At 43.2% G+C, this 12,973-nt stretch overlaps 2 protein-coding genes across 4 annotated transcripts in view; both read left to right on the forward strand.

The window, feature by feature from the left end:
- SIPA1L2 (signal induced proliferation associated 1 like 2) overlaps positions 1–7,325 on the forward strand; it is a 113,722-nt gene extending 106,397 nt beyond the window's left edge. For all 3 annotated transcript variants that reach the window (XM_020786762.3, XM_020786769.3, XM_072993480.2), the window contains 2 exons: positions 1,626–1,707; positions 6,105–7,325. In XM_020786762.3, the coding sequence (XP_020642421.3) occupies positions 1,626–1,707; positions 6,105–6,251 (229 nt within the window). In that variant the 3' untranslated portion in view covers positions 6,252–7,325. The remainder of the gene's footprint in view (positions 1–1,625; positions 1,708–6,104) is intronic.
- Positions 1–12,973, forward strand: part of LOC144585886 (uncharacterized) — a 398,554-nt gene that overhangs the window by 23,368 nt on the left and 362,213 nt on the right. The window lies entirely within an intron of this gene.

The following is a 12,973-nucleotide window of genomic DNA, read 5'->3' on the forward strand; positions in this document are numbered from 1 at the left end:
CACTCTCCCCTTTGGACTTTAAACTGCTCCAAGAACTTACATGAAGTGTCTGGCCCCTCTGGCTGCCTACCTTCCTCTACACAATATCATGTTTTTTCCATATATAGACTGGTTGATAGTGGCAGGGTCCTACACGCAACCCAAAGGGACTCTAGCTTTGTTCTTCAGATTCTGGCAGATGTCGGCCTGCAGGTCAATTCCCATTCCTCTCATCCAGCAGACGATAGTCAAGCTCCATCAGCTGCGAGCCAATGCTATCCTAATAGCCCCATGGTGGCCTCGGTAACCATGGTTTAGCCCTCTCAGAACCATGGCTTCCGAATTCCTGAGGTTACCTCTCCAGCCGTCCGTTCTGATGCAGGACAGAGGCCGGATTTGTCATCCCAACTTGGACTCTCTATACCTCACAGCATGGAGGATTCTCCACCATAGCATAGGTGTTAGATAAGGCTAGAAAGCCTTCTACTAAATTGTTATATTCTTATATAGTGGTGCCTCACTTGACAAGGATAATCTGTTGCAGCGAAATCGCTGTAGAGCGAAATCGTCGTCAAGAGAAATAAAAAAGCCCATTGAAACGCATTGAAAACCGCTCAATACATTCCAATGGGCTAAATACCTCAATGTCCAGCGAAGATCCTCCATAGGGCGGCCATTTTCCGATGTCTGTGCAGCAAAAAATCCATCCTAAAGCACAGCGGGGAGCCATTTTACACAGCGGGTGGCCATTTTGAAACCCGACAATCAGCTGTTTTGATCATCGTAATGCGAAGAACTGGTTCCCGAAGCAGGGAACCGATCGTTGTTGCCCATTAAAACATTGTTTTGCGATCGCAAAAGCGATAGCAAAAAACTCATCGTCAAGCAGATTCGTCGTTTAACAAGGTAATTGTTAAGCGAGGCACCACTGTAAATTGAATATTTTCTCCAAATTTGTTGCATCAGGGGGTTTACTTGCGGTTCCAGTTTCGCTGAAGACCCTCCTCAAGTTCCTTCGTTATCTGTTTAATCAAGGTTAGTCCCACTCAATGCGAAAAGTTTACATTTCTGTTGTAGTCTCATATCCGCCTGTGGGATCTGAGGCTTCTCATTTATTCTCTCACCCAACTCTGAAGAGGTTTCTTAGAGGTTTGCGGAACATTGATCCACCTATACGTCCTCCACTCCCTCAGTGGTCTCTCCAAATTGTTCTCTGTGCACTTGTTGTGACATCTCATTTCAAAGTTTTGGTTTCCCAAACGGGGAAAGGATGAATTAAATCCAAGTCTTTATCCTAACCTCTCTCATTTTTTCTGACTGTTTCCCACCCTGCTTCATAGTCCAGCAGTTGTACAGTTTGACACACTTGAACACTAATTTTGTGTAAATAAACTTGTTTCAGTCTCATTTTCTTTCTTAACAAAATGCATTATAAGCAAGGGAAATTGGAAGGGATATCTCAGACACATTTGTTAGCATTTGATTTTTGATTAAATATCACATGACTGGACTTGTATCTGAATAACAGCTTATTGCTACTATTGCATCTGTTGCTTCAGTGACTTCTGCATTTTATCTGGACCTAATTTACTAGGGAATAGGCTTGAGACATTTCAAGAATTTCAAAATATAATTTAATTTTGTAGGGAGGACAGCCCTACTACTCTGACTGGAAAAGTAAACCAGCTTGAAGTGATTCTTCGACAATTGCAAACTGATCTTCGTAAGGTAAACATGTTACTTATTAGAGTTATCAGTGCATATATGGTTTCCTTCTAAGACAACTCAGGAGCTACTGGACAACTCAGGAGCTACTACTGGAAGGTTTTACTTACATTAGATTTTTGTTTTCGCCACATTGAACAAATTGGTAGGGGAGAGGGGGGACTTGATTCAGACAGGGAAAATTGCTCAGGAGGTAACCTGTAACCTTGCATCTACCAGCGCTCATGTCAGATCAAGCCCTGAGCAGCTGCATTCTCCTTTTTTCTTTTCTTTGCTATTCCATCTTGGTAATCCTTTCTTTAAATTAATTGTTAAATTGAAATTGTAATTGTAATTTTATGATTTTATATATTTTTATACTGTTCTGTTTTATTTTGTAAGCCGCCCCGAGTAGACATGGTCTAGAGGGGCAGGGTAAAAATCAAATAAATAAATAAATAAATAAATTTAGATATTTTAAAATGTTTGTATGAGAGTGGGTCCCATAGCAAATCTGTCGTCCAATCTACTTGCTTCCTCAGTGTACAACATCTCTGGTATCTCAATGGAAGTTGAATGAAAGGTAGTGGAAGCTCAATTTAGAATCAGAGTGCTTGTCCTGGCCTGGACAAACTAATGGTAGGACTTACCATTAGAAGACAACTTCATACATTCAGATACCAATTTATAGACCAGCCAGTAAACAACAAAACATTTGACTTAACTTGCTGAAGTAGTGGATTAGTCAATTAAAACTATCTCAGTTTTTTAACCAAAATACTACTGGGATTTTATGTGCATGCAAGAGAAATAATGGAATCTGCTGCAACTAACTGATGAGGTGTCGGTAGCTTGTTGGTCATGTGCCTGATTGTGTACCTGATTATGCTCTTGACACCTCTCCAGTTAGCTGCCATTAGCCCCAGCAACTTCCATGATTCCTCTTACACATTAAAATTCCAGTAGAATAAAATATTTTATGCCAAATTTATACTTGAACATTAACTAGGGAAAAACTTTAACTGCATTATTTTTCCTTCAGGTAATTCATGAACTTTTCTATCATGGGAACTAAATTAAGGGGACAAATAAAATTTCATCATGTTCAGAAAGACTTGAAGAGTAAAGTCTGAAAGTACCAATGAACTTGTTTACTTCACATTTGAGGAGTTAGATTGTATTCGAAGTCTAGATCAGTGGTTCTTAACCTTTGTTACTCAGATGCTTTTGAACTGCAACTCCCAGAAACCCCAGTCAGCACAGTTGGTGGTGAAGGCTTCTGGGAGTTGCAGTCCAAAACTCCTGAGTAACCCAAGGTTAAGAACCAGTGTAGATGACACTTTCTCACTGTTTCAGTTTTGTTTTCTTATGTAAGATTTGCTTACATAAATGTTTCTTGTATCTAACTGTAAGGATTAATTACATAGCCTCTGGTTAGGTGGACATGGCTACTTTTTCCAGAGTACTCTGAAATTTAGAGCTTATTGTGCCTCCTAGAATACTTTACCCCTTGCAATGAGAAACAGCTTCTTAAGTTTCAAACTACATGTGACAGCAGCAGACCCACTTTATTATGTATAGATCTCACCAATCTTGAATGAATGAAAAAGGGAGTGGGATTTTTTTCCTCTTTTTCTTTTAGAAAAAAAGGGGGGCAGTTCCAAATGGCAGAACTGCTAAACAATTTTAAACAAACCTCTTAACTTCATAAATATTATCGCTTGGAGAGACAGTGTGAAAAGGTACAATGAAAGAAAGTGTTGAACTCCTTGTACTCATCTTTTGCCTTTAAGCAAAGGCTGTTCTCCAGGAGCCTTGAGTACATTATGTCTAGACAATAGAAAGAGGCTTCTTGGTTATGACAGCTCAACTATATGGAATAACTTTCCCATAAAAGTGCATCAAAAATTGCAACAGCAAAAAAGTATTATGGTACCATAAAGTCTAGCACTTGTGTTAATGGGATCAACAAAGATTTGAACAACACTGCAACATTATGTCTCTAGATGTGGACTGCCAAAATATGCCAAATAAAACATGGTTGTTTCTAATTTGTTACGAGGCTCCTTTTTTTTTTTTTTTTTTTGACACAGACTACAAACTAAAATAAAACTCTAACTCAAAGCTATACTGGTTATAGTGGATTTGAAGTGGGCAGCCTCCTGCACTGGCACAACTCCCCTTGTGCCAACACAGCCTTTGCCCTACCTAATCTTAGAGATGTGCCATTGAAAGAATCAGCCAAAAAAAAAAAAACAAAAAACTGCCATGCTTGATAATACCGGCCGCTAACAGAGAATTGATGAGATGAGGGAGGAGCTGAGTTACAGCAGATTGAAACCTCCTGCAGCCCAGGGATGCTCCAGCTCAAAATTAGGCCGTTATGAGGGTAGTTCTAAATATTTCAAATATCTCTAGGTTAGGAGCAATTCAGTACAGCTTCAGCTAGCCCTCAACCATCTTGGCTAGTTACTGTTGCACCCTATATGACTACCCTTTCAATTACTGGCCCTGTTGTTTTTTTATGATGATGGTGGATTTAAAAATATTTTAGTGAAAACACATACATCACTGGAGCTCTGGTGTTGAGGAAACCTTTTCTAGTCTGTTAAACTTAATATGTTAGTAGGAGAGTAGGAAGGAAGGAAGGACCCATTGTTTTCTGAGAATAGGTTGGTAAATCAGATGAGATAGCTATAGTACTGACCTTACTGCTTTCTAGGCCATTAAGATGGTCCTATGCATAATGATTTGGTATCTGCCTATATTGTAGCTAATCATATCTCCTTATGTCTGTTACTCTGTCTATATGTCTGTAACTGCCTTTTTTATTGACTTGATTCATTCATGAACATGATTTTCTTTCTTCGCTGTGTAACTAGATCGCATGGGTTAAATCCATGTAGTATTAACACTCCTTGCCCCAGCCCTCTATGGCAACAGCCCCCAATTTTTGGGACTGTGGATTGGTTGGGGGCTGCGGGGTTTGTGTGCCGGGGTGGGGCACCCCGCGCTCACAGGAGTGTGTGTCATGCTTGCACGTGTAAGTGTAAAAGGCAAAACTCTGCAGCAACAGCCAAACAAGCAAGTGCACAAAAGCCAGGGGTGCGGAAGGGGCAACTGCATGTTGGCACCTGTCTCCCCACTTGACTGATCCATCCCCCCGCTGCCACCCCAGGTCCACCCACCAGCTTCGCCCCACCAAGGTGCCCAGCACCGGTTTCGCTGGGCTTGGGCGAACTTCGGCCAGTGCAACACTGCTTCCCGCCCGAGGCAAGTGAGGAAAGTCAAGCCCTCTGGCTGGCGATCACTGGGCGCAGGTGCGCTTTGTGTGCTGGGGCGACCGTCGCCACACCTGCGCTGCTGCCACCCACTTTGCTGGGGCTGGGAACAGGAGCGAGAGTTTGGGAGTGTCTCATGACCCAGGCGGGTGGTCCGAGCACGGAGGGGGGGTTCAAGGCTCTTGCTCACGGATGGCTGTCACCCCCGTTGCCCATCTGCAGAGCCCATGGGTTCTCCCCGAGGTGGCTGCGCGGTGCCCTTTGGCTTGCTTGGCTTCCTTCTGATTGTCCTGGGAGCAGGTAAGGGAAGGCGGACGGGGGGAACGAGTGAGCAAGCCAGCTGAGAAGGGGGTGTCAGGCAAAGCACAACACGCCCCTCAACGAGAGTAGCACACCCATTGGGGGGCGGAGATCCGTGTCCGCGGCCCATTTCCAGGAAACTCACACACCACCACCAGACCGTCGACCAGGGGTTGGGGACCCTTGCTCTATGGTACCAAAATTTTGCTGCACAGAGTTTCCCAGCCCTCTGGAGGTGGTTTCTGGGTGTCCATGAGCTGCAGGAGCAAGTGGTGTAGATTTGTTGGATTATGCTCACAATCTTTAAAACTTCGCTGCTGACTAGTATCTGATGTTGCAGAAAAACCGGTGCCTCTTCTTGTTGAAACTAATTTTGATGCCTTTATATAGCGTTTGGAGACAATTCCCTCCTCTGAAGTCCATTATTTTCCTTTCACAGTTGCTGACCTGTATTTTTTGTAAAGTACTATTTAATGCATGTCTAGCTGCATAGTTGCTCCCAGCTATATTGTTCTTTTTGTATTGTTTGCAAGCCCTTTAAGTCAGTATTTCTGATTTATGTCCCTGCTCCTATGAGGAAGCATGCTGCATATAACCTAGGCCTATATGTAGCTAAAATATGGAAACTTGGTTATACCATCTAACTTATCTTTGTTTAGCCTGCAAGATCATCTACTTTAAAACAATAGACTAAGGCAAATTCAGGGATTTGGATCAGAGTTCTAGTGCTTTCATTATCAGTAGGGAGTTGAAATAAACTGAGGTCTGTTAGCTTACTCAGAAACATCAGCAGCAAAAATAGTGGTTACAAACATCATTCAATCTCTTTCTATGATTTAGGAAAAACAAGACAAAGCTGTTCTCCAGGCTGAAGTCCAGCATCTGAGGCAGGATAACATGAGACTTCAGGAAGAATCCCAAACAGCAGCTGCTCAACTAAGAAAATTTACTGAATGGTTTTTTAATACGATAGACAAAAAGTCCTAATATTTGAAAAAGCATCACTGAAACCACATAAACACCAGTAATTTTGAAGTAGCCTAATATAATTTCACTATATTCACAGCCCATTTTATATATACTGCTATAATTTCTGTGTAGCCCTGCTCATTTGAACAAGGCTGTGGACTGTTAGGAATTAGATTCATATTCATCTAAATAAAACAGAAAGAATGGCAGACATTTGTTTTTGTGAAAATGAATGTACAAATCCTGGTGTCATTTTAGACATTTTAGAGTATACTTCTGGCTTGAGTTTTCCTGGAGAGGAATAAGGTGATTTTTATTTTCTCTACTTCAGGTGCTCCAGTGCAGATGGTAAAGCAATTTATGGTAGCTTTGATTTCAATACTGTAAGATAAAAATAAATAACTAGACATATACTTTCATGTTTAAAGGTGCTCTATTTTTTGTATGTACAGTAGATATTTCCACAGTCACATTGTCATAGCAATAATGGAGGTAGAAATGAATAGTCACCAAGCTGTCTTTATAAAAAATTAGTGCTGATGAATTTAACACTAGTTTGGATGCAGATATATTAGGATTATTTATTTGCAGAAAAAATTGTGCCTGAATTTAAACAGTGTTCTGTTTTTTCTAAAGAGACACATGCCTTGTACATGGCTCACTTATCAGTTCACTCCAATGTCAGTGACTTTGTATAGTTTGTCTTCAGCTAAGATGGTTATAGAGAAACTAACTATTAAAACCATATGTGGTGCGAGCCAGCCAATCATTTGTATAATGCCAGATTTGTTTATCTTTGTACAGGAGCTTTGAGTGAGTGACATGTATTTAACACCTTTATTTAAGCTATTTAACCTGTTAATTTTATAAAGTTTTTGTTTTATCTGCACTATGATGAGGTCAGTGGGTTGCAAGCTACTGTGTGTTTTAGCTTGCCAAAATGACACTGCAGACTTCTAGAAAAATCTAATTATTGGATGCTGCTAGGACACAATTTGTGTTTGTATGCTTTAACATTTTTAACAGATTCATTTGAAATGAACATACATTTTGCTTTTTTAAATAAATGTTAAAAATATCAACCACAAAGAAGCGGTCTTTCTTTTGTAAATGTATATGGCTACATACTGCATGATTTTCATTCCAAAAGAAAAGTCACACTTACACATGTTGTTTGTAAAGTATTCTGGTTTCAAGTTCTGATATATAATTAGGTTTTTATTTGCAATATTTAATTTAATAACTTTGGGCCATATCTGCAAACAAGAACTTAATAAACATGGCAGTAGTCCCATGCACACCTGTTGAACACAGTGAGATATACCTCTGAGTAAACTTGCATAGGATTGCACTGGATTCAAGATTACCTACCCATGTATTGATATAGACATAGTGGTGCCTCGCATAGTGATCGCTCCGCATAGCGATGAATCGCTTTGCGATAGACTTTTTGCCATCGCAAGAGCGATTGCTTTGCAATGGTCCCTATGGGGAAAATTCGCTTTGCGATGATCGCAGGGAAGCGATCATCGCAAAGCCCCCATTTTCGGCCAGCTGATCGGCGGTTTCAAAATGGCCTCCAGGTAAACAAAATGGCCACCCGCTGTTTTGCCTCGTTTTAGAGGCAACGAAAATGGCTGCCCCTATGGAGGATCTTCGCTTTAAGGTTAGTTTTTAGCCCATAGGAACGCATTAATCAGGTTTTAATGCGTTTCTATGGGCTTTTTAATATCGCTTAGCGATGAAATCGCGATTTTTGCTGCATGGATTAACATCACTAAGCGAGGCACCACTGTATATGGTTACAGGCAAAACTTCATTGAAAAGAGGTGACTTCAACATCTTGAGTTACATCAAGTGTTACATGAGGGATTTCCACTCTCACAAGGGGAATTTTTTTTCCCTCTCCTCTTCCCTACAATCGCAGCATGACAGGCAAAGCTACTTCAGAAGATCCCCAACTCTTCAGCACAAATTAGTGGATGGGCCATTTCATTCATCAGCCCACTAGCAGAAGGATGCTGCTATGCAGAATTCCTTATGAGTCTAATTACATTTTTAATATATGCAGTGTAGAGACCTCTATTTTGAAATATGAATCAGGTCATAGCATATGAATGGCACACATTCAGTCAGAAATGTGAAATCTATGAGAAAACTACTTCGTTGAAATTAGAAAATTGTGAATATAAATTTGATTCCAAAAGGGCTCATTGCCTGCCCAGCCCAGAATAATGAGACGAGACACCGTGTATGGGTTAACTAGCACCACAACTTCATTAACTTTAACTTTCCTTTTCATGGGAGGGCCTACCATAGTGCAAACAGGTCTGCGACCGGAGTCTGCTTTGCTCTTCCAGTCCAGACCTCACCCTAGGAAGTTCCTATTGCAAAATCATGCTGTCCTACTAAACAGCACACTTTCGGTCCTCCGATAGCCGGATTACCCGAAGGTGGTCCTCCTGGCCTTGAGTGCCTAGCTTCCACCGGGTCCCCTTGCTTACCCTCCCTTCATCTAAACCAGGCTTGTCCAACCCGCAGCCCAAGAGCCGCATGCGGCCCAGGTCAGCTCGTAATGCGGCCCAGTGCAATTTTTTTTTTTTTTAAGATATTCCAAAGTTTCAAGATACACTGCCAGCACTTGCGGCCGGAATGTGGCCGAGGCATGTCATAACAGTAGAGGGAGAGAGAGGGAAGGAAGGAGGGGGAGGGTAGGGGACGGGGGGGCTGCATGACTGCATTGTGCCGTCCCCGTCAATAGGTGGACCCCCTCCCGGCCCCATAAAGCCACCGGAGTCGAAGCTGGCAGCCTCTGCTGTCTTGAGATCGCAGCTGCCAGTAAGCGCGCTTGGAGCGGGGCTGCGGAGGACAGCTAGGGCTGCCCCCTCATGTGGCCCAAACCAAATGTACGTGCGGCCCAAACCAAATTTTCATCTTCTAATGTGGCCCAGGGAAGGTGAAAGGTTGGACATCCCTGATCTAAACCACTGGTTCTTAACCTTGGGTTACTCAGGAGTTTTGGACTGCAACTCCCAGAAGCCTTCACCACCTGCTGTGCTGACTGGGGTTTCTGGGAGTTGCAGTTCAAAAGCATCTGAGTAACAAAGGTTAAGAACCACTGATCTAAACCTCTGCTAATGTCTTTCCAAGAGGAGGGGTGCCTTACACCCACTGGGTGCCTCCTTTTTTTAACTTACCTGCACCTGTTTCTTTTGCACTACCTGCCATGGCATAAGGCCTACAAAGTATGCCCTATGCCCCCCACCAAGCTGAAAATTTTTGCCCAATGGCCCCCTTGTAAATCCCTTAAGAAAATGTCTAATGAGCCTCGTGGCGCAGTGGTTAAAACGCTGTACTGCAGCTAAAACTGTGCTCACGACCTGGGGTTCAAATCCCAGGTAGCCGGCTCAAGGTTGACTCAGCCTTCCATCCTTCCGAGGTCGGTAAAATGAGTACCCAGCTTGCTGGGGGGGCAATGTGTAGCCTTTATAATTAAAATTGTAAACCGCCCGGAGAGTGCTTGTAGCGCTATGGGGCGGTATATAAATCCAATAAATAAATAAATATAAATAAATAAATAACCCCGTATCTGGTAAATGTATGCCATCTGCCCTGTATAATCCAGGCTGGCTAAATTTGATGTCAGGATGTGTTATAATGGATCCTAGGCCCTCCTTAATGGCTTTGCCAGCCTCTCTGTTACGACTCCCCTTCTACATGAGCCACGGAGTAATCACCGACCACACAGTGCATGTTGCTGGATAGCATTTTGCAAAACCTTTCAGGTCAGTGACATGTACAATCAAATACTTGCCCGATGTTCGGTCCAAGTTATTACTTCCAAGATTAATCAACATATCAGGTCACATCCGGAGTACCCTGGGACGCCAATTCAATGAACCTATCCCAGAGCATGCCTTTCCGTCTCCTTCATTCAAGTGCAGCCCACACTCAGAGGCCTAAATTCTGACCCCAACTGGTCAGACTGGCATACTTTTCTGCCCAGAACATGTAACTGTGGCCACATAGCATAACTTTGAACACTGGCATCTCAGGACCTGCAATGAAGAACACAAGACAGTACCTAAAACTGGGAGGGATCAAACATATGAACAATACCTATGAGATGACCACCTCCCAACCCTTCACTCCATAACCTGGGGCAGCCACTGTAGACGCGATGCCTACACGAAAGGAATGAGTCCCAAATCGCCATCCCTGTATCTCGGCCTTGCACAAATCTTGAGAAGTCACAAAGCTTGAGAAGTCCAGAATTGGTATCTCATGAGTGGTGACCCATCCTTATGCTGCAAAAGCCCCCTTTCTTCATCTCCCTTGAGGCATAGGTATTCCATTGTGGCCTTCACAGGGCAAATCTCAACAGAACACCGACCTGACAGAGTAACCTGTCCCTTTCCCCACTGATCTGTCTTTGACCTTTGTAAGTGAATCTGCTCATCTGAGACTACTAGATCCTTCCTCTGCAAAGAGGATACAGATGCATCCATTTTCACTGCAGCCACCAGCTCGCTCACCCGAAGGGCCCCAAAAGAGGCTATAATGTTGCTGCCTTTAAAAGGCATGCTTCAAAACTATATAAACCATGTCCCATGCATTCCCCAATTTACACCAGATAGCTGGCGATATAGGCTCGTGGATGTCTTTTGTGCAGCCGTGCTGCTTACTCCATCCTTCAATTATCTGAATGTGGAAGTCAATCGTGTGGTCCCTGCACCCCTGTGCCTTAGCATAAAAGGCTAAAAGGGATATTTTTCCTTGTTTAAACCTAGGTGCCAATCCTCTCCTATGTAAATGAACAGCAAATTACATCAAATGTTCAGGTGGGACAGGTCATGCATGCCCTAGACCATCTTCTTCCCAAAACATAAAGAACTTGGCACATGCCGCCGAGTAGCTGAGGTGAGTGCTGGGGACAACCGCTAAACTCATGGCCCTATTGGCTTCAAATCTCCAGTCCTCCATACCTCTCCTGGTAGGATGTCTGGTTGAACCTGTGCTCCCAGTTCCAACGCCCTGAACTGGTCCATCTTTTGATGGGACAAGGTGTCAGCAAAGCATTGTCAACTCCAGGAACATGGCGGGCCAGGAAAACTATATTAAACTGCAGGCAGCACAGCAGTTTAGTATAGCCCTGATTAAACCTATTACTCTCTGAGACCTAGACGTTAGAGAGTTAACCACATACATCATCGCCTGTTTGTTGCACCAGAAGGTAATGACCGAGTTGGCCCATATTTCTGCCCACAGCCACAGGGTCCCCACTATTGGGAAAAGCTCAAAAAAGGTAAGATTCCTTACCACACCAGCTGCTTACCATTCAGGTAGCCAGGTCCCAGCACACCCTCTTCCCTTAAAATAAATGCCATAACCTAACGATCCTGCTGTATCATCTGTACTTGAAATTCAGACCTTCAACACAACTCCTCCCTCCAAAAAGAGGTGTTAAAGCCTTCCAGGAATCTCAACCACACTCTCTTCATCCCATGAGACAGCCTTCTCCGGTGATGCGGCTTGGTGAGTCCTTTCATGGCATCACATAAGAAGGCTCTGCCTGGTGCGACTACCTTACAGGTGAAATTCAGGTGCCCGAGCACCTCCTGCAACTCCTTCAAGATAACCTTAGCCTGTGTAAGCATACTTGCTTCTGGTAAATAGCTGGATTGCTGATTAGTATCCAGTTCTATTCTTGTTGCTTTTGTTTAGTCATGTCCGACTCTTTGTGACCCCATGGACCAGAGCACACCAGGCCCTCCTGTCTTCCGCTGCCTCCCCTAGTTGGGTCAAATTGATGTTGGTAGCTTCAATGATACTGTCCAACCATCTCATCCTCTGTCGTCCCCCTGTCCTCTTGCCTTCTATTCCTAGATGTTAAAACTTGACAAAGGCCCTTTCTTCCACCAATGAATCACCAAGTTCTTGTGTTATCTCCTGGAAGGCATCCACCAGGTACCTACATTGTGAAGTGCCATATACTCCACAAAACAAATAATCATAGACTACTTGTGCTAGACCCACCCAGTGCCTAAGTGCCCATTGCTCAAATGTTGAATAAGACACTGAACACCCTATAGGTAAAGACCTATCTACATAGTACCCTGTTTTCCCGGAAATAAGATAAAACCTAAAAATAAGGCCAATAATGATTTTTCAGGATGCTCATATTTATTTATTTATTTATTTATTTATTTCATTTATACCCCGCCTATCTAGTCAGTTGTGACCACTCTAGGCGGCTTACAACATGCATTTTAAAAAGAAACATATAACAAACCACATCACAAATAATAATTTACATAAATTAAGATAGAATTTAAAAAAAATTTTTTTCCCAAAGATGGCGAGAAACGGGATATATTATAACAGAAAAAGAAAGTGTTAGGTAGAAAGGGGGAAGGCCTGCCTAAACATCCATGTTTTCAGTTGTTTCTTGAAAATACCCAGCGAGGGAGCTGCGCGAATGTCAGGAGGTAAGTTGTTCCAGAGGCGAGGAGCCACCGCCGAGAAGGCCCGGTTTCTTGTCTTTTCCTTCCGGGCCTCCCTCGGCGTCAGGCTCCTCAGCCTCACCTCCTGACTCGCTCGGGTGACACGGGTAGAACTGGGTGGGAGTAAGCGTTCCGCCAAGTATCGAGGCCCTAAACCGTTTAGGGCTTTAAACGTAAGCGTCAGAACTTTGAAGTCAACGCGGAACCGAATGGGCAGCCAATGCAGCGCGGCCAGAA

The sequence above is a fragment of the Pogona vitticeps genome, chromosome 1 (assembly GCF_051106095.1).
Source record: "Pogona vitticeps strain Pit_001003342236 chromosome 1, PviZW2.1, whole genome shotgun sequence".
In the NCBI taxonomy this organism is placed as follows: Eukaryota; Metazoa; Chordata; class Lepidosauria; order Squamata; family Agamidae; genus Pogona; species Pogona vitticeps.